The sequence below is a fragment of the Petaurus breviceps genome, unplaced genomic scaffold (genome assembly GCF_028583685.1).
Source record: "Petaurus breviceps papuanus isolate PSGF00001 unplaced genomic scaffold, PetGlider_PUasm1.0 91023, whole genome shotgun sequence".
In the NCBI taxonomy this organism is placed as follows: Eukaryota; Metazoa; Chordata; class Mammalia; order Diprotodontia; family Petauridae; genus Petaurus; species Petaurus breviceps.
In genome coordinates, this window is record NW_027187398.1 from 1,226,334 (window position 1) to 1,253,653 (window position 27,320).

The window sequence follows — 27,320 nt, forward strand, 5'->3', positions numbered from 1 at the left end:
ATCTCAGCTTCTTCTTCTTTAAAGTCAGGGGATTGGACTAGATGACTTCTAAAGTCTCTTCCAGCTCTAGAGCTGTGATCCTCAGCCTTTTCCATTTAGACTCTGTAATATCTTCCATGATAGTGAAAAACTTTTGGCAAGCATACACCTATCCCCAGTTTTAGGCTTCACTTGGCATTACTAATCAAAGGGTTGTCAAACAAATTTATCTTCATTACTAAATCTCTCAAGGGGTTGTATGATTTTTGACACATGCATGGAAGACATATTATAAGAAAGGCTTTAAAGAGATATCATTATTTCCTCAATCAAATGCCCTTTTATAATTAACAAAAAGTGGGATCTTAAATTCTCTACACCTTTCAACTGATTCTTTGATTATAAAGATGTGGTCTCCAGTAAAATATCATTTGTGAAAGCCCATCTGTTCCTTTCTCATGTCTTCATTGATGACATCTGGGATATGTGAGTTGATTCTCACTGAGTGGAAAAGTAAGCATGAGTGTCAGTCATTACTAGTATTTTCTCTGTTGTCCTTTTTTGGGCAATAATAAGGGCCAGAATGGGCATCTTCTACTCTTTTAGTTTTCTTAAGAATTAGTCCTTCAACACCCTCAACTAACCCAGAGTTAGTTGCCTCCAACCCAGAACAGCTCCAGCTATACTTGGTATAAGACAGCTACCTTTTCCATCTTCTTTTAAACAGTCATTTCTGTTTCTTCATTTGGCACATAGGGATGTGATGGCTGACTCCAAATAAGGTGGCTCCATTGTCACTGAAAGAGAGAAGGTTTTATTGCAGATATCTTGGCAGATAAGGGACATCAATCCACGTATCCTCCTTCCAGTCTTATCCTCAAGTGCTCAGGTTGTTGGGCTCACTTGGGCCAATGGCTGCACTTTCAGTAAACTTGTATTTCCCCTCCATTGCTTCTCACAATTTTGTCAGATAATACTGGTCATAATCCTCTAGCAGCCTATGAGACACAATTTGGTGAAGTAGAAAGTGATGGGTTTGGGAAAAGGACTTGTGGTCATCTCTCCAGCTCTGCCATTAAATGCCTATAAACATTGGCAAATCATTCAGCCTCTTTGGGCCTCCATTTCCTCATCTTAATCTCTAAAGTCCCTTCTAGCTCTGTGATCCTCTGTTCTTTGTATGATTTTATAAATTAATTGCCCTAAATTGGTGTTGCCCTGGCTATCATCTCTCCATTTTGACAAGGAGCTCAAGCGTTGGTTAGCCAAAGTGGTTTCTGGTCATTTTTGGTCTCGTTGTGACAATTAAAATACATAGGTTGAACTTCTTTTGAGAGATGATAGGTGATAGGCTAGTAGATCAATGCCTGTTCTATCCATTTCTCCTTTTCTTTCTTTTTTTTTCATTTTTAGAAGGGGGAGGGCAGGGAAATTAGGGTTAAGTGACTTGCCCAAGGTTACATGACTAGTAAATGTTAAGTGTCTGAGGCCACATTTGAACTCAAGTCCTCCTGACTCCAGGGCCAGTGCTCTACTCACTGCACCACCTAGCCACCCCCCATTTCTCCTTTTCAACATTTCATTTAAAGAGGAGAGTTTGGAGTTGCCTCTATTGTGTACAATATATCTTTTTCATTGTTATTTTTTAATCTTGTTTTTGATATTTGCTCTAACAAATTTTTAGTCTTAACTGCCTACAGACAACTGATTTGCACATCAATAACCAGTCTTCTCCTCTTTGGTTAAAATATATATATTTTTAATGTTACTTGGGATCATGTCCAATATCTCTTAACTTCCTTCTTGAAGAGAGTATTCAAATATTCAAATGGATTTTATTGATTCATATATTTCCTCCCAAAATGTCCATTTCTACCTTTCTATGTCTGTTTATCCTGTGTGACCTTTGTTTCTGTCTTCCCATAAGTTTTCAAGATGTTGTAGACTTTCCTTGTTTTCTCCCAACATCATGAGGCTACTAGTGTTTCTGGAAGGCAGCTCTATCACAGTAGATAGAACACTGAACTTGAAATCAGTTAGACCTGTGTTCAAATCCAGCTTCAAACAGTTACTAATTGTGTGATGCTAGACAAGTCATTTAACCTCTCTCTGTTAGCCTTAGTTTCCTCAACTCTAAAATGGAAATAATAATAATGATAACATCTACCTCCCAGGGTTATTTGGAGGATCAAATGAGATAATATTTGTAGGTATTTAATAAATGCTTATTTCCTTCCAGTGGAATGTATGCAGGCTGAAAATATCAGTTTCATGATATTGATGGTCTTTCTACAAGGGACTTCTATGTGGTCTATAAACCTTTAGTCTCTCTCTTTTCTTCTAAGCCATGTTTCTCAATATATTTTTTGTTATTCTCAGTTATGTCCACCTTTACACTGAAGTCACCAAATGCTAAAGTATTAAAAGTGATTTAATTCAGCAAAGTATTCATAGACTTTCTGCACCTCCTTATCCTCTGCAGCAAATATTGATACATAAGCTGCAAATATCATGGTAGTCTTTTTTGCAGATGCTTATCTGGAGTTCAATATAAGGAGATGACCAAGCACACAAAGAAAGGAGATTTCTTGTTGGTTTTGGATATTCAAAAAATGCAGCTCTGCTCTGCCAACTCTCTATTTGTCCCTCCAAAGAGACCTGTGAGCTGCCATTTCATTTAGCTACAACTCACTTTTATCTTCTGATTTCATTTATATAAATTCCTTGAGTGCAAGGACTGTTGTTTTCCCAGTATCTGGCATGCCTGGCATATGGTAGAAGATTAAGAAATGCTGGTGGGGGGGGCGGCCAGGTAGCACAGCAAGTAAGAGCACCGGCTCCAGTGTCGGGATGACCTGGGGATCAAATCTGGGAGCAGATACTTAGCACCACACCCAGAAATAACTGGCCGTGTAACCTTGAGCAAGTTACTTAACCCCGATCGCTTAAAAAGAAATGCTGGTGGATTGATAGTGAGAGTATCAGGAGTTATTTAATTCCTTTTTTTTTTCTTTTAAAGAAATCCCAGGGGGGCGGCTAGGTGGCACAGTGAATAGAGCACCGGCCCTGGAGTCAGGAGGACCTGAGTTCAAATCCAGCCTCAGACACTTAACACAAAAACTAGCCGTGTGACCTTGGGCAAGTCACTTGACCCCAAATGCCCTCCAAAAAGCAAAAAAAAAAAAGAAGAAGAAGAAATCCCAGGTGACAATTCTCTTTATTGCTCCCTGGATTCTCCAGTCTAAAATTTGTAACTATAAGATTTCTTGACATAGAAGTCATGCTTGTATTCTTAAAGCCCAATGAATGAGATTTTTTAATATTTCTTTTCCCCTCTTGACTGGAAAGACAACAGTTAAGTTAACAAAGTCAAGTCAGCTGTCTCCTATTTTATGCAAAGCAGGTAATGAAAGGTCCAAGGTGGTTTTCTCTTTAGGGTTTAGGCCTAGGATTAGTTGTGATAGACTATATGGTATTGAGATTTCTCTTAGTTTTATCTGATATAAATAGGTAGCACATGTTTATATGTGTAAAAGATATATGTAAAAGGACTTCTCACTCTAATAGGTGCAGAGAGTTTTTCTCCTGTTATAGCTTCTAGAGATTTCCTTCTTTTTTCTTCTGTTCCTCACTATAGATCCCCCTGCTGCCTAGCATCTCACCCAGGCTCAACTCTGACTTTTTACTTTGTCTCATTGCTACTCCCTATGAAGTTGGAGTTATGTGATAGGAGGATGGAGGGGAGGGTAAATAAATTCTTCACTGCTTCTCTGTTACACCCCAAACTCCCTTCATCCTTCTAACTCATTCTGCCTTCTCCCTAAAGCTCTTCCTGGTTCCTTACTCATTTTCAACACCTTCCCAGGTCTTCTCTCTTTTAGTACTCTCTCTAAGTACTCTCTCTCTAGTACCTCACCTCCTAAATCTTTGAAAATTCTGCTTTTTTTTCTTGATAGTCACTGATCTTATTATAATCCTATATTATGCTGCTTTGAAATTTTTTTTAATTCTCAGATTTATTATTTATTTTTAACTTTTTTTTTTAAAGCAATCGGGGTTAAGTAACTTGCTCAAGGTTACATGGCCAGGTGTTTCTGGGTGGGTGCTAAGTGTCTGAGCCCAGATTCAATCCCAGGTCATCCCGACTCTGGGGCCAGTGCTCTTACTCGCTGTGCTACCTGGCTGCCCCTTAACTTTTTTTTTTTTTAATTAAAAATTCTCTCCCTCCCTCAAGACACTCTCCCATCCACTAAGAAGGTAAGCAATATGATATTAATTATACATGTGAAATCATGCAAAACCTATTTCCATATTAGCTGTGTTTAAAAAAATAAAGAAGATTATACTTCAATTTTCCCTCAGGATTTATCAGCTTTCTCTCTGGAGATAGATAGCATTTTTCATCATGAGCCCTTCAGAATTGTCTTGGATCATTGTGTTGATCAGAGTAGTTAAAGTCTTTCACAGTTGATCATCATTACAATATTGTTAGTGTGCACAGTGTTCTGGTTCTGCTCACTTCGCTTTACATCAGTTCATATAGGTCTTCCCAGGATTTTTCTAAATCTATCCCTTTTGTTATTTCTTATAGCACAGTAGTATTCCATCACAATTATATACCACAACTTGTTCACCCATTTCCCAATTGATGGGTATCCCCTAAATTTCCAGTTCTTTGCTACCACAAAAAGATCTCATTTTGAAATTGTTTTGGCTGACTAACTTTAATTTCATTTCTGTGGCAGAAACTATTGGAATGAAAAATTTAGAGGAGCTGTGTTGTTTAATGTTTTATCTAAAATGTCTGTGGTACTATAACTTGCTTTATTATGGCTGTTTAATCCTCAGGCTACAGCAGTCAAATACATGACTGATGGATGTCTACTAAGACATATGATGGTTGACCCAGACCTTACCAAATTCAGTGTCATCATTTTGGATGAAGCCCATGAAAGAACTCTAACAACAGTAGGTATCATTATTGGGTGTCTTGTTACCAAATACCATGAGATTTTTGTTTAGTTTTGAGGAAATAAGAATTTTTTCTTGATTCATCTTTTATCCTTATATGAATTTTTTCCTCATATTTATAGAAATTATTGTCCTTCTTTGGATTATTCATTCTCTCCATTTTTACTGGTTAGTGGTAGGAATATGTTTGAAGTAAATTGTCTTTTTAGGTACATACATGTGTTTCATTTGATGGTTAACTTTTCTTTTAGGACATCTTATTTGGCTTGCTGAAGAAATTGTTTCAGGAGAAGTCACCTAACAGGAAGGAACATCTGAAGGTGGTGGTGATGTCAGCTACAATAGAGTTGGTTGGACTCTCAGCCTTCTTTGGAAATTGTCCAGTAGTTGACATTCCTGGAAAGATTTTTCCAGTCAAAGAGATATTCTGCAATTTGATTGGTCCAAAAGACAAGGAAAACTCTTCATATGTTAATGCGGTACTATTGAGAACACTTATTTATTTGTTTTGAAACCATGTTTCTAGTTAGTTGGGTAACCTAGATGTTCAGCTGTACCCTTTGCTACTTTTGTGGAGATTCCCCATTTTGATGATATTTTTCAAGTGTCCTCTCACTCTCTGTAGCTCATATTTCATTTATCATCAATTCAACAAATCTTTATTAAGGCTCTGTGCTGGCAAAAGACAAAACCAAAACATTCCTCGGTCTTAGGAAGCTTATATTCTGCTGAGGGTAAACAACATGAACACAGATAAATAAATGCAAAATATATCTAAGTAAATAGAAAGTCCTTTCTTGAGGTAAGGGCATTAATAATTGGAGGACCAAAATAGGTCTGATTGGGAGGTGGAAGCTGAGCTGAGTTTGGAAGGAAATTAGGGATTCTAAAAGTTAGGGGTGAAGAGGATGTCTATTCCAGTCGTGAATGGCCCATGCAAAGGCACAGAGATAGGCGTTTAAATGTTGTATATGGGCTACAGGAAATTGGCCAGGTTGATTGAAATGTAAACTGCATGAAGGAGAGTAATGTATGATAAGCCTGAGTGGGTAGGTGGGAGCCAGATTGTCAAGGACTTTAAATACCAAACAGGAGTTTGTATTTTAACCTGGAGTCAGTAGGGACCTTGAATGTTTCTTAAGCAGGGGAGTGACATGATTAGACCTGGGCTTTAGGAAAACCAGTTGGGCATTTTGTGGCCAGATGCCATTTTTCTACTAGAAAAGCCCACAGGAGAAGTGATTTTTGTTCTGTTTCTTTCTCCTTCTGTGGCTCCCCCGCTTCCACTTGCCTGTTAGTATGATGCTTTGTATACAATAGGCATTCAATAAGTGTTTATTGAATAAGACCGGGGTCACCATAGATAAGGGTTGGGGAACCTGGGACCTCGAGGCCACATGTGCCTTTCTAGGTGTGACCTTTTGACAAGAGTCCAAGTTTTACAGAACTGATCCATTTATTAAGGGGATTTGTTCTATGAAGTTTGGATTCAGTCAAGGGGTCACACTTGAGGACCTAGTGGGCTTCACGTGGCCTCGAGGACTCAGGTTCCCTACCCCTGCCATAGATCTAGATTTTCTTGCTAAGGAGGCAGTGCATTAATGGAGTTTTCCCCAAAGGCAAGCTAAATCTGAACTAATGAGGAAAAACGGACAAGAGCAATCTAATATTGCCCTCTATATCAAGTCCTTTTGCAGATGAAATATTATATATGGGACAGCTTTACCTGGGATGTTTGATTTTTTATGGAGCAAAGGGATAATCCCCGATTGCCCTAGGTTGATGGGACTTTTACTTCTTGTTTCTTTAGGTTGTAAAAGTGACTATTGAAATCCATTTGAATGAATCAGCTGGAGACATCTTGGTATTTCTGACTGGTGAGGATTCCCCTTCACATTCTCATTTCTTACTTCATGTGAGGAGTAGCAGTGAAGCATATAATAAGTCAGGAGATCTGGAGAGCTTTGCCATAACCCTTGTCAGATGAACTACATTTAGTCTTTGCATGCCTGTATATAAAAACTCAATACAAACTGCCATCTGTATGTATGGCAAGAGAATCCAAAAGGCACTTCACACTTTTACTGAAGGACACACATAAGTGTACAGTGGTGGTGGAACTGTAATCAGGTCCTTTGTTTTGTCTTGTCCCAATCATTTGACAGACTGAATTATCCCCACCAGGCCTAAATGGCCCTGGCGTCCCAGAGCTCTATCCCACCAGCAACTTTCTGCTTGCCATGGTGGGATTGTTGCTGTGCCTAGACCCTTTGTGACTCCTGGATGTGATGTGACAAATGTGTGGCTCAGAGAATCACTTATGGCAGCCCTTTGGAGTTTAAAATTAGAACAGTTAAATTCCAAACTAGGGTGACTCTTGAGCATCTTATTACAGGAATGAGTCACTTTATTGTCTCACATCCTACTCCTGCCTTGTCCTGATGTAAGAGATGAGGCAGGCTGAGGACCTCTTCTTCTTAGGAAGCCTCAAACAGCCTGAGAGGATAGACCTCAGTTGCTCTTGGACTGACTTCGCTGTCCATTCAGTTCAATTCAACAGCCATTTATTAGATGCTTACTATGTAAGGCCCATCTTATTGTAAAAACTGGCTCTTTTCACCACCCTATCATCTTACTCCAAGTAGTGTATTAATAAATTATAAGGCGTGGGGGGAATGGTGAGAGGGAGTGGAAGGGATAGTAATAATAATGCAAAAAAAAAAAGAAAACAAAGGAATGTCAATTAAACATTTAAGAATATGCAGAAGAAAGCAAACAGAGGTTCAGAAGGGATCACAGACAAGCAGGGCAGAATGGGTACTACTGTGTTTAAATTTATAATATACTTTTTAAAAAAGCTGTACTTAAAAGAGATTCATACTTATACCTCACTATTAAAAGATGGTCACATTTCATAATCTGTCCTCTTTTTCTGATCTTTGTATGTAGAAATGTTTGTGTTTGTCAAGTTCATTATAAGAAATAGAAGAAAAAAATCCAACACAATCTGAGGGGAAAAAAATTCAAGAGGTTTAGAGTTATAAGCTTAATTTTTTCCCTGTGAGGTTTTTATTTTTAATCCTTTGAAAACTGTTATTTCCTATAACTTGAATTTTTAAAATTATAATTAATTAAACATTCAAAGCAATGAGGTAGTATAAGGCAGTGATATTCTAGTTTCATTTTCATCTAAATAATGCCACTTTACATCAATTTATCACTTTCACAGGGTCCTTGATATTCTCGAATTCTGTCACTGGATCCCCACAGGAAGATTGTGAAATAGGCAAGGCAGGCATTAGCATCTTCATTTAACTGATTAAAAAAATAAAGCCCATTGAATTTCAGGGGCTTATCTAACTTAAGCTAGTTATAGGTATAGGTATAGCCAAGATTATAACTCAGGTGTAGTCACCCCGGCTCACTAAGTATTCTTTTATAGCCCCTTGCTGCCTCTCCCCTCTCTTATGAGGATCTTTTAAAACTTATTTTAGTAATTTGTAATTGTAAATTTAACAGTCTCAATGCAAACAAAATAAGGATTAAAACCACAATCCAAACTATTTATGTTCTTAAAGAATAATTTTTAAATATTTTATTAATATCTTTTGGGGGTTTCTTATTGTTAAACCGTTTTTCAGTTGTGGCCAATACTCTGTGACTCCATTTGGAGTTGTCATTTCCTTTTCCAGCTTGTTTGATAGGTGAGGAACTGAGGCAAATGGGGTTAAGTAACTGGCCCAAGGTCACACAGCTAGTAAGCATCTGAGGCCAGATTTTGAGTCAGGAAGAGGAGTCCTCCTGACTCCAGGGCTGGCACTCTATCCACTGTGCCACCTAACTGTCCCTGTCTTTTTGTTTTCTATCAACTTTATTTCTGAATAATATCCCTTCCCCATCTCTTCCTCAAAGTATGACAAAGAATAATAAACAAAGGGGTAAAAAGAATTTCAGTGAATTTAAACAACACATCAACTCAGTCTGACAGGATTTGCAACATTAAATACATATTCCTCTACAAGAAGGGAGATCTGTTTCCTCACCTCTTTCCTGGGGCACACTTGATCCTTATAACTAACGATACACTATACACTTTCACTTTAAAATTATACATTTTCCAGGCGGCCAAGTGGCGCAGTGAGTAAGAGCACCAGCCCAAGCGTCAGGAGACCTGGGATCAGTTCCCGCCTCAGATACTCGGCACCCACACAAAAACAACTGGCCATGTAACCTTGAGCAAGTTACTTAACCCCGATTGCTTTAAAAAATAATAAAATAAAATAAAATAAAATTATACATTTTCACAGAATAATAGTTTATTTATTGTGTCCCCTTCTCACCTTAATTGGATACTTTTATAAAGTATTGTTTATAGTTTAAATTTGAAAGAACAGCAATAATCACTAGCATTTATATAGTGTTTTTAAGGTTTGCTAAGCACTTTACAGTTATTATCTGATTTGATCCTCTCAGTAACTCTAGGAGTCAGATGCTACTATTATCCTCATTTCACAGATGAGGAAACTGAGGCAAACTGAGGTTAAGTGATTTACCTAGCATCACAGAACTAGTAAGTGTCCGAGACTAGATTTGAACTGAGCTCTTCCTGACTCCAGGCTCAGTGCTCTATCCGCTGTGCCACCAGCTACAAAGGATCTGTAACTGTCAGAACAGGCAAGTCAGAGGAGTTGGCAGAGGCACCAAGAGTTTGAGAGTTACACAGCTAGTAATTGTTAGAGGCAAAATCTGAAGCATACTGGCTCTGAACCAAGCCCTCTCTCCTCTTTTCTGCTCTGCCTGGATAGTCTGTGACAGAGACATGATAACAACTGGGCTTATGATTTCATCGGTGTAGGACACTCACTAAGGGAGTCCCCTCTGCTTGATGAAGGCCAGTCCTTCTGTACCACTTAGATTGTGAGAGAGGTGCTGGGGTGTGACCTGTCAGAGGTAAATCTTGAACCCAGGCCTTCTGACTCTAAAGCTATTGCTATCTACTTTGTAACTAGATGTCATATGTCATATGTAGTACATTTAACACATATAATGACTGCACTTTGATTCCTTTCACATAGTCTTTCCATATTCACATTCAAATGAGGATTTAAAATGGACATTTTCATGAGAGGAGATGGGGAGAGACAGAATGGGGTAAACTATCTCATATAGAAGAGACATGGGAAAATGGTTACAATGGAGGGGAAGAACAGGAAGGCAAAAGGGAATGGGTCAACCTTATTCTCATTGAATTTGGCTTAGGGAAGGAATGACGTACACACTAAATAGGGTATCTCATCCTACAAGAGGGTAGGGGGGAAGGGGATGAGAGGAGGGATGATGGAAGGGAGGGCAGGCTGGGGAGGAGGGAAGTTGGAAGCACCCACTTTTGAAAAGGGACAGGGTCAAAGTAGAGAATAGAACAAGTGGGAGGTGGGATAGGAGGGAGGGAAATATAGTCAGTCTTTTACAATATACCCACTATGGAAATGTTTTGCATAGCTACACATGTACAACCTATACTGAATTGCTTATCTTCCCAGCAAGGGTGGGTGACAAGGGAGGAAGGGAATGAATCTGGAATTCAAAGCTTTAAAATCAAATGTTTAAATATATACATATATATACACACACAGTTATTAATATTATCTTACATGTAACTGGGAAATAAGATATCTAGGCACTGGGGCATAAAGATCCACCATGCCCTACTGGAAAGGCTGAGGGGGTATGGGAGAAGATATGGGAGAGAGCAGATTGGAGGAGGGGATATCCAGTGGGATCGCTATTTTGGGGTGGTGGGTAGGGGGAAAAACGGGGAGAAAATGTGTAACTCAAAATCTTGCAGAAATGAATGATGTAAACTAGAAGTTAATAAAGCATTTGATAAAAAACAAAAAAAAATAAAATGGACACTTTCTCAAGCTGTTGTCTAATCCACTTTTAATTATATCCTTTAATTAGATTTGCTCTTCAGGTGCTTATATGAATTTTTTTTCTACTCATTTTAGGCCAGTCAGAAATTGAGAGAACTTGTGAATTACTTTTCCAGAAGGCAGAGTCTATTGATTACCAGTATGATGTTCAAGACAACTCCATAGATGGTTTGCTGATATTGCCATTATATGGAGCAATGCCAACAGGTACTAATTTAAAACACAGTTTTTATCCTATAAGAATTTTGTCTGAAGTAATTTTTTGCACTTGAGAGCCTGACAGAAGCTCCTTTACATTTATTTGATGGGAACAGAGGATACCTGTGATTAATTTTCCAGAAGCATTGGAAATCAGTTTTATTTGCCTCTTAGCCATGCCATGTTGAGTTGTATCCTCAGTCATCACCAGAACAAAAACCAGAGTGGGCTCCATGTAGAAGGAAGGCTATCATGTGGTGGCAGTCACACCTTTGAGGCTGTGCAGAATTTGATCCAATAATGTTGCACTTTCAGTTATATCTGAGACAAAACTCAGCGCATAACTTCCTTTAATCAACTAAATGTGATTTTTGTTTTTTCTTAAACTAGGCCCATTCCTTTACATGGCATTCCAGGGGTAACTCCAGATTATTTGGTTGTATTGGGTAAATATTGATTGAAGTATGTGGTCAGGGTTTAGAGATGTTGTTGCTATATATAGTTGTGGAAGCATCTGGCCTATGAAACCTATTTAGGACCTCAAAATTTTAGAGTTGGCAGAAACCTTAGAGATCATCTAGTTCAAACCCCTCATTTGATAGAGGACGAATTGGAGTTTGACTGCAAATTGGGTAAAATAGTTGAAGCTTATTTTGGGGGTTCTTTTTCTTGTTAAAATCTTGTAAATCCTTAGTTTGGGAAAGTTTTCTTAAGTTATTTCTTATAATAAGAAGGATGAGGATTAAGAAAAAGCCATTAAATTTGGCATTTAAGAGGAAAAAGCCGTTTTATTTGAATAAGGTGAGAAGCCAAACTGCAGAGTTAGGAAAAGAATAAGTTTAATCTCAGAAAAGGAAGAAAGATATAAGATGATAGCCAGCCCTTTTGGTTGGAGTGGCAGGCCCTGCTTGACCTCACCCTGGGTTCTTGAGCTGACCTGCACCTCCTGGAGTTAGGCCCCACCCCACCCCACTGTACTTTATGGTCCAAAACACTTGGACCAGGTGCAAGTAGCCCCTGGCCACCTGAGGGGTTAACCCTTCCATATCCCTGGGGCTAGGGGCGTGGTGTTCCTCAATCTGGAAGATCCCTATCACATGTTTTGACTCTCCCTACATACCAAAGAAGTCTGAATTTTTTCTTTTTATTTTATGAGATGTTTACAATACCTTATGGTAAAATTTGGGTTAAACATTTGGTCATAAGACTCTGTGTCATCTGCTGGCCTTCACATATCTCTGTAACCTCTACAAAACTCCCCCAAAATTTACATTTAATTTCTTACGCCAACCCACTATATATTGAAACTGCAATGGGCAAAGTCTCTATGTAGAAGGGATAATTGTAATCTTAGCATTGCAGCCTCCCCTGCTGCTGCTGCTGCTCCTGCTCCTAGATGCCCCCTTTCGGTTTCTGCCTATCCTGGGACTTTTCTGGGGAGCCTTCTGTCTTGCTACCTAGAAGCAGAACACACAGTTTTGCCCCAAAGCATTTCTTTGCCCAATCTCTGGTCACCCTGGGAAGCCCCTGACTCATTTGCCTATATACAGTCACATATGGAACCAGAAGTTATTTAAAATGTTTGTCATTTTTATTTGGGGCTTTGTTGCTCTTCAGAGACTAATTTGAAACGTATGTCTCTTTTTTTGCCTGCTTCTTAAATATGCATAACTTAGGGCAGCCAGGTGACGCAGTGAGTAAGAGCACTGGCCCCAGAGTTGAGATGACCTGGGATCAAATCCGGGCTCAGATACTTAGCACCACACCCAGAAATAACTGGCCGTGTAATCTTGAGCAAGTTACTTAACCCCAATTGCTTTATAAATAAATATATATATATATATATGCATAACTTACTTTGATACCATACACTAAACTTGCTGGTGGGTCCCCTTCTCCCATTGCTCATGAGCTTCTGACTGACTTTTTGTGCAGTTCTGTGGTGGAAGAAGTTATTCAATGAAGTTTCTAATTGCATTTCTTGATCATTATTTGGTGTGGTTTTTCTGGAGTAGGCACGAAGGAGTTTGGGGAACCTGCTTCTAGTCAGGCAACCACCTTGCATTCTACTCCAGTCCCCCTACCATGTTCCCCTTATGGTCCAAAATGCCTTCCTCTGTTCCTTTCTTGCTTCCCCATAGTAGAATCTCTGCTTTCTTCAAAGCTCAGCTCAAACACCATCTCCTGCCTGAGACCTTTCCTGATCCCCAAATGCTTGTGCCACACTAATCTCCCCAAATGACCTAGTATTTATTACGTGCCTGTTTTGTGTGTACTTGGTATGTATGTGTGGACTCCCTTAATCAAGTGTAAGCTCTTTGAAGGAAGAGGCTGTTTCATTTTTTTTCTTTGTACCTCTGCAGCCTATCACAGAGCCTAGTAAATAGTAGGTGCTTGTAAATGCTTGTTGATTGATCAATGACCTAGGAATTCATGCCACACAAGACCTCTAGAATTAGAGCATAAGTGTTTAAAAAAAAAAAAAAGCAGGATGCCTACACTGGCTATTACCCCTTGGGCCCCACAATAACCTTGGCCCTAGCTCTCTCCCCTGTCTCTATCTTCCTCTCTACTCCCTTTCCAAAATACTCTTCTATTATTAACCAACCATCCTTTATCTTAGATCTTTCCCTTTCACATTCCTTCTCTCTTATGGTACTCACTGCAACCTACCTTTCTCCTAAAGACAACACCTATCTCATGGAACCCTTTCCAAGACTAGCTTCTACTTCTGTCATACCCACTGAAAAACAGCTCCAGGAGGAAGATATGGAATGCTTCTTGCTCTCCACTGTCATTTTTAGATCCTCTTCCCACTATTATGACATAGCCACCAATGCTTTAAAAGTTTGCCCCATTCTATCCAGATCCTTGTTCCTATTATCTATGGACCTCAGATCTCTCCTTCCCAATAAGTTCAATACCTACCTAATAGTCTTCTTCTCCACCCCAAACATCCCCACCCCAACCCCCCAAACAACTTGGCATCTAAGATCCTTAACCTCTTTAACTCCCATGACCTGTGTCATCATTCTTCCTCCACTACAAAACCATATACAGGTATGGTTCATACCTTGGATCCTATCTCCAGCTGAATAACTCCAGAACAACTGAATTTGCCTCAAGTGCTAGAATTCCTAGTTCGAGTAAGCTCCTGAATTCAGTCATTCTCCAGCTATTGGATATGGAGGTTGTTTTCAGTTTTTTGTTATTACAAATAGATCAGCTCTGAATATTTTTACAGAGATGAATCTTTTTCCTGTTACCACTTTATTTCTTTGGGATTTTATCAAATAATTATTGCATTTATTAAGTACCAATGTGACGAATGCTGTATTAGATTCTGGAGGTACAAATACAAAGAATGAAACAATTCCTACTCTCAAAGAATGTATATTCTAATGGGGAAGATTTTAGGATAATTCTTTAGACAAATTTCTGCTGGTTTCTCCTTTCAAAAAAAAGTATAACCAAGGAGTGTGGTGATAATTATGCACCACCACAAGGAGAATGCCAGAAGCCTGACTTGTGAAACACGTCAGAGCAGCAGTCTTGAAGGTTTTTAGGTAGTTCTAATGGCATCAATGGGGAATGAAGAGAGGATCACAACAGTATTGTTCACAATTAGTGGATTTTGAAAAGTCAGCTAGTCAACAAGGATTTATTAAGCACTTACTATAAATGAGGTAGATTAAAAATAGACTAGACTATTTAAAATAAAAAATAAGCAGAAATGAGCATTTCTCCTTTGTGCAGATTGTTAGCTGATCTATGAAATGTATTTACTCTTATAATTGAGGGAAGGGCCTTCACATTATTTTTCTTTCCAATTCAGTGGTAGGATTTTTTTTTTAATTTTTAAAATAGGATGATTATGTACTTAACAGAACAAAACCAGTTAAGCATATGTTTACAGCCTCTTACACTTTTTGCATGAATTTCATCATATCAGATATCACTAACAGCTTATTAATGACTTCATCAATGTCCCTTTTCATTCCCTTTTCTTGTGTGGTCACCTCTGTATTTGTTGATACATTTTTCTTTGTATGCTGTCATAATATGTGTTCTGTTTTTCTGATTCTACTGTTTGACTTTCATGTTACTTTCTTCCAACTTTATATTTTTCATTTTATCACTTATTATAGTGGTCCATTATGTTGATAATAAAAATTAACTCAAGTTTATATAGCATTTTAAAGTTGCTTTGCTTCATAGTTACCATGTGAAGTAAATAGGACAAGTTTTGGTATTAGATTCTACAGTTTAGGGGAATTTGTACCTCCACACAGTTTTCACTTCAATAAGGAGAAAAGGTTTTTAGCAGCTTCCTAAACTAACTGCATAGCAGCATAGTCATAGAATGGACTGCCATTTGTGTAGGGAATTCTCTGCTCTTGAAAATAGTTAAGCAGAGGTTAGCTGGCTTGTCATTTGTCAAAAATTTCTGTATTGGGATGGAGATTGGATTAGTGGTCATACTACCTATATAACCCATGGCAATTAATTTTAAAACCTCAATGGACCTCAGCTTCCTTATCTATAAAATGACCAGGTTGGACTAAATTATCTATAAGGTGGCCTGCCAGCTAAAAAATCTATGATTCAATGAGTCTTTATGTCCCCTCCAATCCTAAAATGATATGGCTAATAGAAAAAAAGTTTTAAAATCTATTTTTATCCCTTCCCCTTTAAAAAAATTAACTCTTACAGGGAAAGTTTTTAAAAGTTATCTTTGAATCTGTTTTAAAGACTCTCTGCAATTTGTATCTTTTTATAAATTTGCTTTCTAGAACTTTCTGAATTTCAACATATGTTACAGTGTTATAATTCTTCACTCCAGAATTCAATGATAAAGTGTATCTTAGAGAAATGTTTTTTTCTATTACACTTTGAATTTAAATTCATTAATAAGTTTAAGACAGTTATACCTATGTAATTATTGCCCAGTACAGAATATCTGTGTATAGAGCTTGAATTTAATTTGAATGCATATATTCACATACATATGTATAAAATGTTAAACTACTTACCATATTTGTATGTATATGTACATACACACATATACATACTCATACATGTTAGAATGTAAACTCCTTGAGAGTAAGGACTGTTTCATTCTTTGTATCTCCAACACCTACCAAGAGCGTAATTTTTAGTAGGTGCTTAGTAAATGGTTTATTGATTCATTGTTAATACAAATTTTATTTTGACCCTGATTTTAGAACAACAAAGAAGAATATTTTTGCCACCACCGCCTGGTATTAGAAAATGTGTTGTATCTACAAATATTTCTGCCACATCTTTAACAATAGATGGAATCAGGTATAGTTCTTAACTACTTTCTTAGGTTTCAGGAACCTCTTTGCTTAACTGAGTTACTTTGTCTCTCTGTTCCTCTTTTCTCATGTAGATTTTCTTTTTTTTTTTTCTTTTTTCCCCTAAATTCAATTTTATTTTTAGTTTCAATTTTTTTTCTCCTTTTCCTTCCCCTTTCCTCCAACCACTGAGGAAGCAAGAAAAACAAAGCCCTTTACAAATATGTATGCTCATGCAAAACAGTTTCTGCTTTAGCCATCTCCTGTAGATTTTCAGTGTTATAATTTACATTATTGGTTATCAGCCCCTTTTTACTTACTGTTATAAGCAGGAAATGGTGAGAGATCAGAAACTATCAATTTACCTTCTTTAACCAGTCAGAAGCACATGACTTCCTTTTCCCAGTTTTTGACTGTCCATGATAGTACTTTTGTTTCACTAAATAAGGAATCCAAAGCCAAGGCTTTAATTCCATGCTCCCATTATCAGACATGTCTTTTTCAGAATCTATAATCATTTTAATGCAACAGATATTTGTTATCCCTTACTCCCTAATAGCTATATAGTCACCAAGGTAATGTTTATCCTAAGTGTTCATCTGAAAGTAGATCCATCCTGTAATCAGTCACTGTTTTTGTGATGTCATTGGCACATAGTAGGCATGATACATAGCATTCTGTGCATGCTGCATAATATGTTTTGCATGGTGCATAATTTATTTTGCATGGTACATAGCATTCCTTGCATAATATACCTTACATCTTATATAACATGCATTGCATACTTGTATGGTGCATCATGGTGGATAGCATTTCTTGCATAGGACATAGCATGCCTTGAATGGTGCATAGTTTTCCTTACACAGTACATGATATGCTTTGCATGTTGCTTAATAAATGTTTGTTGTATTGAATTGAATTATAAAATACTGGACCCTAATTGCTATGTTACTGGGATTTTAAAAATTTGTGCTTAAATATTCTTATTGACAACAAATTATTTTTGGCTAACATTCTAGAAAAACATAAAATTCTTGAGAATTTAAGGCCCAAACCAGTAACCTCAGAGAGCTGAGTTTGGCCTCTTGAGGGTATTTCCCAGTGATAACGCTTTTTGTCCAGAACCAAATTTTTCTGCCTTTGAAAAAGTGCACTCAAAAAAATAGTTATCGTTTATGTTCCAGCAGAAAGAAATGATCACTAATACCTGAAAGGCCGTTTCTCATCTCTCACTTGTTTTTTCTTCCCTTTACGTTGTAAAATTAATTTCCTCAAAAGGAATAGAAAAGGGGAGTGGCACTTGATTCACAGAAATTGGTAATCACCTTCTTTTCCCCAGGGAGAGTGAGAGTCATGTTATAGAGATGAAAAAAAAAAATAGATCATTACTTTCTTTTACTGCTATCCTAACTTGTTTCTCTTAATCAATTTTGTCATCTCCAACATTTAATATTCTGTTTTATAGAAGCAGTGTGAACTAAAGATTGAATGAGAGTTAGATTCAGAGATCCCAAGAATAGCTTAGAGCCAAGTTTTAAAATGAGATAAAGCATACAGTGGGCAGTGACAATAAAGTATATAGTGGAGAAATTCAGATCTCTTAGTGAGCATAAGAATGACTAGACCAACGCCATGGTCTAATCATTAAGTGATACACAAGAAGTAAAATGTTTTAAGTAACCAAACAGAAAGGAAGAACCTAAAGTGTTTGGAAACTGCATATTTCCTCTCATTCCTCAGAGAATTAACTTACTTCTCTTTCCCTCAGATATGTGGTAGATGGTGGCTTTGTGAAGCAGTTAAATCATAACCCCAGATTGGGGTTGGACATGCTGGAGGTGGTTCCAATTTCAAAGTAAGCTTACCTGTGCCACTCTCATTCAAAAAACATTTGATAGGAATGGTTCTTGGAGTTGGGAGGGGAAGGCAGAAGAATGGCAGGATGGTCATATTGGGAAACCTACAAAAAGTTTTTGAAAAAAAATTTTAATTTTAATTTTTTTTAATTTCACTTGATTTTGAAAGGAGTGAAGCAATGCAACGAACTGGTCGGGCTGGCAGAACTTCCTCTGGGACTTGCTTTCGAATCTACAATCAAGATTTCTGGGACCAGTGTATGCCTGACTATATGATCCCTGAGATTAAAAGAACAAGTTTAACATCAGTGATTTTGACCCTGAAGTGCCTTGCCATTCATGATGTCATAAGGTATGAAGATATTTCAGACAAAGATAGGGTCAAGATGAATTATACTTTTAAGTCTCTTGAGAAATGTCCTTTTACATTTACATGGGTTGGGTCATTGCTCTCTGTTCTTTCTAAGGTTTTCTCTACTTTCTAAAGTTCTGGTCTAACAAAATAAAAAGTAGTCAATTCCTGATTCCTAGATGACTTTAGAAAATGTTGAAGCTTATCCCTTGCCAGAATTTGAACCTTTTCTTACAAGGATGCATCTGGTTCCCATGTTTGTTTTGAGCTCTAAGTGTCTGAAGTTTGGTTTTAGTTGCATTTACAGTAGAAGATCCTAAATCACAGATTCTTGGGGTGTTGGAGTTGGGAAGGACCTTTGAAATCATTTAGTCCAGAGGTAGAACAGTAGGAGACCTAATACTGATCTGGAAATCAAAGAATAAATTACAGTGAATCATTTTTCCAGTTCAGATCAACATGAAGAGACAGAAGTCTACAAAGAGGGGGGATGGGATCTGGCCAGGAACAGAACCTTCCACCTCAGGGAGAGACTATGAACCAGTACAAGAAGAGATCTCAAATGCAGTATTAAAAAAAACCAAATTGGGTAGGGTGCACAAAGAATGGCCAGCTAGCAGTTCCGTTACTCTATATCCAGTTCCAGATAGATTCAGGGTGTATTGATATCTAGATCTAGGGTATATTTAGGTAGGTACCTGTGCCTAAGGGTAGTGTTCCAGGTTGAGGAGCAGTAGAGGGCCTCTGGCTGTGTACTGAGCAAGGAGCAAGTTCAGAAGAAGGCAGCAGATGTGAAGCCCAGACCCCCAGAACGGCTTCCAGCCCAGTCTGAAGCCTACAGAGGAATAACCATAGAAGGAGTTTCAGACCAAAGGGAAACCTACAGTTCTGTCACTCTGAACTATCAAAGCATTTTAGTTAGCTAATAACAGCTGAGACCAGGAGCATTCTGCTGAAACTCCAAATAGGGCAAACCCACAGGCTTGTTGTTCAGACCCAAACTCAGGTCACAGATTTGCAATTTAGACTGGGGAGACCAGCAGTCAAACTTTGCTTTGGATCAGACTACTTTAGGAACACTGAATGCTTGTAGGTCTCTAGCCTGAACTGTGCTTAAGATCCTGGAATATTTCAATAAGATATTCAGTAGTAATTTAAAACATTCAGTACCCCAAGAAAGCAGCAACTAAGCAAGACATTCCCTAACATAAGTGTACAGAGGCTGGCTGTAACATAAAGTCTATGGCCACAAAGTAGGCTTAATAAGAATGAGCAAACAAAAAAAATCTTACCATAAAAAGCTATTATGGTGACAAGTACTTCAAGAAAAATCCAGAAGAATGACTCCAAAACATCTACAAGCAAAGAAACAAAGAAAAAGATAGCTTGGGCCCAAATTAAATTAGAATTCCTAGAAGAGATGAAGCTGGAGTTTGTTTTTAAAGAGTTAAAAATTTAGGGGGCAGCTAGGTGGTGCAGTGAATAGAGCACTGGCCCTGGAGTCAGGAGGACCTGAGTTCAAATCTGGCCTCAGACAACTAGCCATGTGACCTTGGGCAAGTCACTTAACCCCAATTGCCTTCCTCCAAAAAAAAAAGCAAAAACAACAACAACAAAAAGAGTTAAAAATTCTTTTATAAATGAAATGAGAGCACTAAAGGAAAAAAAATTGGAAAGGAAATGAGTATTATGGAAGAAAGAATTGTTAAGGGAATTAACAGCTTGGCACAAGAGGTGCAAAATCTTGCCCAAGCTACCAACTCCTGAGTATTATAATGAACCAAACAGAAGATAATGATTCCATAAGACAAATATTAAAGAAAGTCAAATGACTAAAAATGTAGAAGAAAATATAAGGTACCTCATAGTAACCATTGACTTGGAAAACAGAACTAGGAGAGACAGTTTAAGAATCATTAGACTGCCTGAAAACCATGACCAAAAAAAGGAGCCTAAGCATCATATTTCAAGAAATCATAAAAGAAAACAACCTAGATCTCTTAGAACCAGAAGGAAAAGTAGAAATAGAAAAAAAAAATCTACTGAATCTATTTCCCAAAAGAAACTCCAAAATGAAAACTCCCTGGAACATTATAGTCAAAATCTAGAAATAGATAGAAGGAATTCAAGTATTGAGGAGCTATGGGCAGGATCACACATGATTTAGCAGCCACTACTTTAAAGGAGTGGAGAACTTGGAATACAATATTCCAAAGGGCAAAGGATATAGGCTTACAATCAAGAGTAACTTACTCAGAAAAACTAAGTATAATCCTAGAGGGGGAAAAAATGAATCTTTAATGAAATAGAGGACTTCTAAGCATTCTTCATGAAGAGACCAGAGCTAGATAGAAATATTGAAGTGCAAACACTGGCATCAAGACACAGAAAAAGTGAACATAATCAGACAATTATAAGGGACTAAACAAGGATGAATTGTTTACATACTAATATAGGAAAAGGATACATACTTTTCCTCTGAACTCTATCATCATCAGGGAACATAAAGGAAGTCCAAATAGATACAGGACACAAGAGTAGTTCTGTTATGCCTTGATGATGATAAAAGAAGAATGGAAAGGGAGGAGAAGAGGAATAAACTAGGTGGGGAAAGAGAGCTGAAAGTTAGACAAAATTATCTAACATAATGAGAATACAGAAGTAGAAATCTGTACAAGCAAGGAGGAAAGGATGTTAAGTAAATGGATCACGGGAAGGAAGAATACACATACATAGAGTCGGATATAGAAATATATCCCACTAAACAGGGGAACAGAAGGGAAAGGAGAGAAGAAAGAGGGGGGAATAAGACAGAAAGTAAATCAAGGGAGGGATTAGTCCTAAGCAAAATAAATTCTAAGGAAATACAAAGATATTTATAGCAACTCTTTTTTTTTTATTTTTGAAGGGCAATTGGGATTAAGTAACTTGCTCAAGTTTACACGGCCAGTTATTTCTGGGTGTGGTGCTAAGTATCTGAGCCCGGATTTGATCCCCAGGTCATCCCGACACTGGAGCTGGTACTCTTACTTGCTGAGCCACCTGGACACCCCTAAGCAATTGGGGTTAAGTAACTTGCTCAAGGTCACACGGCCAGGTGTTTCTGGGTGGGTGCTAAGTATCTGAGCCCAGATTTGATCCCCAGGTCATCCCAACACTGGAGCCAGTGCTCTTACTCACTGTGCTACCTAGCCGCCCCTATAGCAACTCTTTTTATAGTAGCAAAGCTTCAGAAATTTGGGGGGAGGGGATATTTAATTAGGAAAGAGTGAAAAAAGTTATGGTATATAAATGTGATGAAGTGCTGTTGTGCTCTAAGAAACAATGAAGTGAATGACTTCACAGAAACCTGAGAAGACTAGTATGAACTGATACAGAATGAAGTGAACAGAACCAGGAGAACAATTTATTATGATGACAATATTGTGAAAACAACTTTGAAAGACTTAGGAACTTTGATCAGCTCAGTGACTAACCATGATTCTAGATGACTCATGCTGAAACATGCCACCCACCTCCTAAAAGAGAGGTGAAGGATTCGGCATGCCACATGAGATGTATTTTTTTGGATATGGCTGATGTGGAAATGTATTTTGCTTGACTGTTCATATTTGTAATAGCGGTTTTGTTTTTCTCTCTTTTTCAGTGGGGGAAAGAGGTGGGAGAGAGAGAAGGCAGATTTCCACTGATTGAAAAAAAAAGTCCATTTAGTCTAGCCCCTTCATTTGATAGAGGAAAATGAAACTCAGAGAGTTGAAATGAGTTGTCCAGTCACATCACTAATAAATGGCAGAACTAGAACTCAGCCTGGAAGCCATATTAATATGATGTTATTGAGCATTTACTTAAGGGCTGGGTAACATAAGAGACCAAAAATTATGGTACAGTTTCCATGGAGCTTACATTCTTGTTCATGAGAAAAGACAGATATTTGAAACAGAGTGTTACGGTGCTAATTGCGTGGAACAGACAGAAAAGTAGAGAGGCAGGCTGCAGTAGTGATGGAAGATTGTCCAGTCTTCTGGAAATCTAGTTCTGCTCATACTGAGCACTGGATGCATTTTTTTTTTGCTTTACCAAAAATTTGATCCCTCAGTAGATCAAGGGAGCAGCAAGATGAACTACTTTTATGTACTTCATTCTCACTAACAAAGAACTGGTTGGCAATATAGAAATAACAAGAACCCTGGTGGGGAAAAAGTGACCATGCCATTGTGGAGTCTGTCTTAGTAAGGGAAAGAACATATAAAATATGGACTCTTCCCCTGAAGCAAAATTCTAGTGGTTTATAAAAAAGAGAGTTAAGATTTGATGGCTAGAAATATAGCCCACCTGGTAAAGGGGTCTGGAAACCATGTTATGTCAAGAACAGTTGGAAGAATTAGAAATGTTTAGCCTTATCCAGAGAATTCAAAGGGGAGATACAAAATCTGTCTTCCAGGGTTTGAAGGGAAGCTTTGTAGAAGGAGAAAATGTATACTGTCTTGTTCTAAGGCCAGAAAAACTTGGACTAATGGTAAAGGTTAAAACAGAATACTTTTGACTTTCCAGGTAGTGAACTCTCTGTTATGAATTAAATAACGAATATAAAAAACACTTATTAAAGGCATATGTGCAAAGCACTGTGTGTGGTGAACACAGGAGATACAAATACAACAGCAGAGATAGTTCCTGCTCTCAAGGAGCATTCTTATGGAGGAGACAACATATAGAGGAGATCTCGACTACATGTCAGATGGAAAGGCCCCATGGTCCTCAGGGTGCAACAGCAAAGCAGATGGTAATACATCTTCTTTGATGTCATTTCCACTGATAACATTATATTCATTTCTGATGCTGAACCATTAGAAAGTGCTAAGGACTCTGGTAGTGAGAATTTTCTTTTCCCAATATATTATAAATTTGGTTGCTGAGGAGATGAGGTACCTCAATGAGGCACCTGTAAGAGCCAGTTCTAATCTCCACAGAGGTTGCTTCCTGAGGTGATGATGGCTGCAGGGACTGGGCTGGAGGGGTGCTGCTTGGGTTTACCTGCCAGTTGGTAGCAGCTGGTCAGTTGTGGGGGTAGGTTGGCCTTCTTTCCAGAGTCTGTTCCCCTCAGTGATGGCTGTGGGCTATGGCCCTGGGCTGAAACAAGACCAGTAGTCTGAGGAGTATAGCTATTTCCAGGGCTCTTGGGTTCCAAGCCAGGGGCTACCTCCATCAGGGCCTGAGGGGAAGTGGTGATTGAGTTAGTGGCTATGGTTTGAGTTTGCCTTGCACTTACTATCTCCTATCTCCTCCTCAGAATGCTTTGCCTGCTCCATAGATGGAAACTTATTTGGCATTAATGGGGATTGCTACCACTACTGGGGCCTGGAATGTTGCAATAGCAGAAGTAGTGGTTGCCTGCCTCAACTCTCTCCCCGCTTCAATGTATCCTCCAATCAGCACCAAAGTGGTTTTCCTAAAACACAGGTCTGACCTTGTCACTCTCCTATTCAGTAAACTCCAATGGCTTCCCATCAGCTCCAGGACCAAATACAAAATGTTTTGTTTGTCATTGAGAGTCCTTCATAACCTAGTCCCTTCCTACCTTAGCAGTCTTTTTAGATCTTACTCTCCACCATGTAATCTTCAATCCAGTGACACTGGCCTCCTGACTGTTCTACAAACAAGACACTCCATCTCTCAGTTGTGGACATTTTCTCTTTCTATCTGCTCTCCCTGAGCTTCCTTTAAGTCCCAGCTAAAATCCCATCTTCTTCAGGAAGCCTTTCCCAACCCCTCTTAATTCAAGTACCTTCCCTCTTTTAGTTATTTCCTATTTATCCTGTATATAGTTTGCTTTGTACATATTTGTTTGCACATTTTCTTCTCCATTAAATTGTAAGCTCCTTGAGGGCAGGAACTGTCTTTTGTCTCTTTTTGTATCCCTGGTGCTTAGCACAGTACCTGAAACATACTAAGGATCTTAATAAATGTTTGCTGTTTGATTGACCATTCTCAGGAGTTGCTAACCCAGATCAGTGATGCAGAGGGGCTGGTCCCCAAAGCAGTGTCAGTGGTCTGGGGCACTGCTATTCCCATGTCTCTTAGATCTCCCATTACTGGAAGTATTAAAAAAGACAGTCTCCCTTTCAATCATCTGCAAAAAAAGTGTTATCAAGCAAATTCTTGCATTAGAGAAGTTGAACTAATGACTTCTAAGGTCCATTTCACTTTTAAAAGTCCGCAACTAAAAAAAGCAGGAGGAGTTCACTAAGTCTATAAAATTTTTCTGAAAGAGATAGAGCTTAAGCTGGGCTTTTGAAGTATGGGTAAGATTTGGATAGATGGAGAAAGAGATACAGGAAAGTGAGAGTCAGGAATCAGGTTTTATTGAAGGCATGATTTCTCCTAAGCCTAAATTCTAAAAGAAATTGACTTGTGAAACTGGGTGATGTTGGATTGATCCATTGCAAGTAATGTCACCTCTTTCTGTATCTCATTTACATACCTAGGTTTCCCTATTTGGAACGTCCCGATGAGAAACTTATTTTAGAGGCTCTTAAACACCTCTATCAATGTGATGCTATCGATAGGTAAGAAACAAATTTTATTTCCTTATCATGGTTTTAAGCGGGTTCAGCCAATCAGTCACTTAATTTGTTCTCTAATTCCAACCCTTTTTTTGGCTTCAATGCCCCTAACTCTTCCTGTCTCTACACTTCCAGACCCTCTAGCCCTTAACTCTCACACCTACCACCTCCACTCTTTGCCTCACTTTCACAGAATTGATCCTGTGGTGAACCAATTCACTGTCCTCTTAGTCTTTGCTTAAATCTCTTTATTGCTAACAAGTCACTGTTGACTGACAACCTAGAATATTCTTGAGAATTTAAGTTATAACAAGGGTCCCCAGTTAACCAACAAGCATTTATTAAGAGTTTACCATGTGCTAAATGCTGGAGAATCAAAAAAGAGCAAAAACATCAAAGTTGGAACATAAAAGGTACAGAGGCAACTTGGAAGCACTCTATAAGTAGAACCAAAGTTTTGCTTTACCTCTTTCTTTTTCTTTTTCCCTTAAAGAGCCTGAAATATGTTAGGCAAAGCTAGAGTATAGTTTTCTGACCAGAAGTACTTTCTAGACCTAGGAACTCTGATAACACAATGACCAACCACATTCCAGAAGACTCAGGATGATACCTGTTGCCCCTCTTCTGACAGAGAAGTGCAAAGGGAGGCACTTTTTTTGGGGGTGGGGAGGGAGCAGATGGGACATGGCCAACCTGGGAAATTGTTTTGCTTGATTATCTGTAATGGTTTTGTTTTTCTTACTTTCTGAATGGGGAGATGGGGAGGGAGAGGTGGGAAGGAAAGAATGCAGAACTGAAGGTTCTGAATTTCAAAAAATTAAAAAAAATTTTTTTAAGTGTTTTTTCTTGCATATGGATATCTAGCTTGGTGCAAAACTGCCTAAATAAAGGTATGTTAGGTGAAGATTTTTCTACCCGAGTAATTTGTTAGTTATCTTCAGCTATACATGTATCTGTAGGAAAAGAATGACTTTTCTCCTATTTCTCATGATTTACCTTACAAATATAACTTATCCTACAACAAAATAACATAAGGACTTTTTTCTTCTACTAAGGAGTGGCCATGTGACAAAACTGGGTTTATCAATGGCAGAGTTTCCCCTCTCTCCACATCTGACCCGTGCCATCCTAAAGGCAGCTTCTTTGGATTGTGAAGATCTCCTGCTTCCAATTGCAGCAATGCTGTCTGTAGAAAATGTCTTCATTAGGCCTGGTAAGAAACTAACTAATCCAGTTCCTGTTTTAACTCTGGAGAGGTGTCCTTAACCTCTGTTGTTAGAGTGGAATGAAAGGGAGTAGTTCTAGGGATATCTTCAACAATTTTTTCCATTTAGCTTTTTTTTACATTAATACATATTTATGGAATAAAACAAGTATTTCCATAAAATAGTACAATAAAAAATATGATTGTATATGAACCTTCAAATCTACTAAACACAGCTTGCTTTTCCTTTCAAATATATAGCAAAATTATTGTGTAAATTTTGGTTTTTTTCTACCCTCTCCCCACCAACAATTTAAATATTTTTGAAGTGTCTATATTTTGCATGTTTATTGGACTGAGTGCATTTGTAAACCTTTATTGTTTGGAAGTCAGGAAGGGTGGCTTAGTGAATAATTTGGAGTTGGTAGCACCTAAATTAAAATCCCACTTCTGACAGTTATTAATTATGATATACTAAGCATATCTCTTCAAGTCCATGTTCCTTGGACAATTCCCTAGGAATTAATTGGCTACTGAGTTGTAGATGGGTTGCTGTCTTGATTGGAGAAGCTCCCCCATCCCTTCTCATGCTAACAAATCACAGACTCAATGTATACAAATCCAAAATAGCATTTGGGTCTTAAGGTGTGACAATTTTCAGGGGACTGAAAGATCTAACCTTCCTATGTTAACTTTTTTTTTTTTTGCTCCTCCTAGGATACAAATGTCAGTCTGTAGGCATTACATTTAATATTAAGGGGGAAGGAGGGAACCATGCATTTTATTGTTAGGAACCATATGAGCTAAATGACAAGGTGCTTTTAATGACCAGTGAGTAGTCCAGTTTGGCTAAAATGTAAAATATGCAGAAAGGAATAGCATAAGATAAGATTAGAGGTGTAGATTTGCACCTGGTTGCCTTGAGGACCAGGCTGATGGGTTTGAATTT

The 27,320-nt window shown here is 38.2% G+C and overlaps 1 protein-coding gene and 1 long non-coding RNA gene across 2 annotated transcripts in view; one reads left to right on the forward strand and one right to left on the reverse strand.

Annotated features, from left to right (window-relative positions):
* DHX40 (DEAH-box helicase 40) overlaps positions 1–27,320 on the forward strand; it is a 48,572-nt gene that overhangs the window by 8,393 nt on the left and 12,859 nt on the right. Inside the window, 9 exon segments of the mRNA XM_069078099.1 lie at positions 4,828–4,947; positions 5,202–5,429; positions 6,761–6,827; positions 10,959–11,090; positions 16,307–16,406; positions 18,168–18,254; positions 18,425–18,607; positions 25,090–25,170; positions 26,223–26,380. Coding sequence (XP_068934200.1) covers positions 4,828–4,947; positions 5,202–5,429; positions 6,761–6,827; positions 10,959–11,090; positions 16,307–16,406; positions 18,168–18,254; positions 18,425–18,607; positions 25,090–25,170; positions 26,223–26,380 — 1,156 coding nt within the window.
* LOC138153733 (uncharacterized) lies at positions 6–20,620 on the reverse strand. The gene is made up of 3 exons (XR_011166439.1): positions 19,306–20,620; positions 18,265–18,359; positions 6–776 (listed from the first exon to the last, which is right to left on the reverse strand). It is a non-coding gene; the product is annotated as an uncharacterized lncRNA (long non-coding RNA).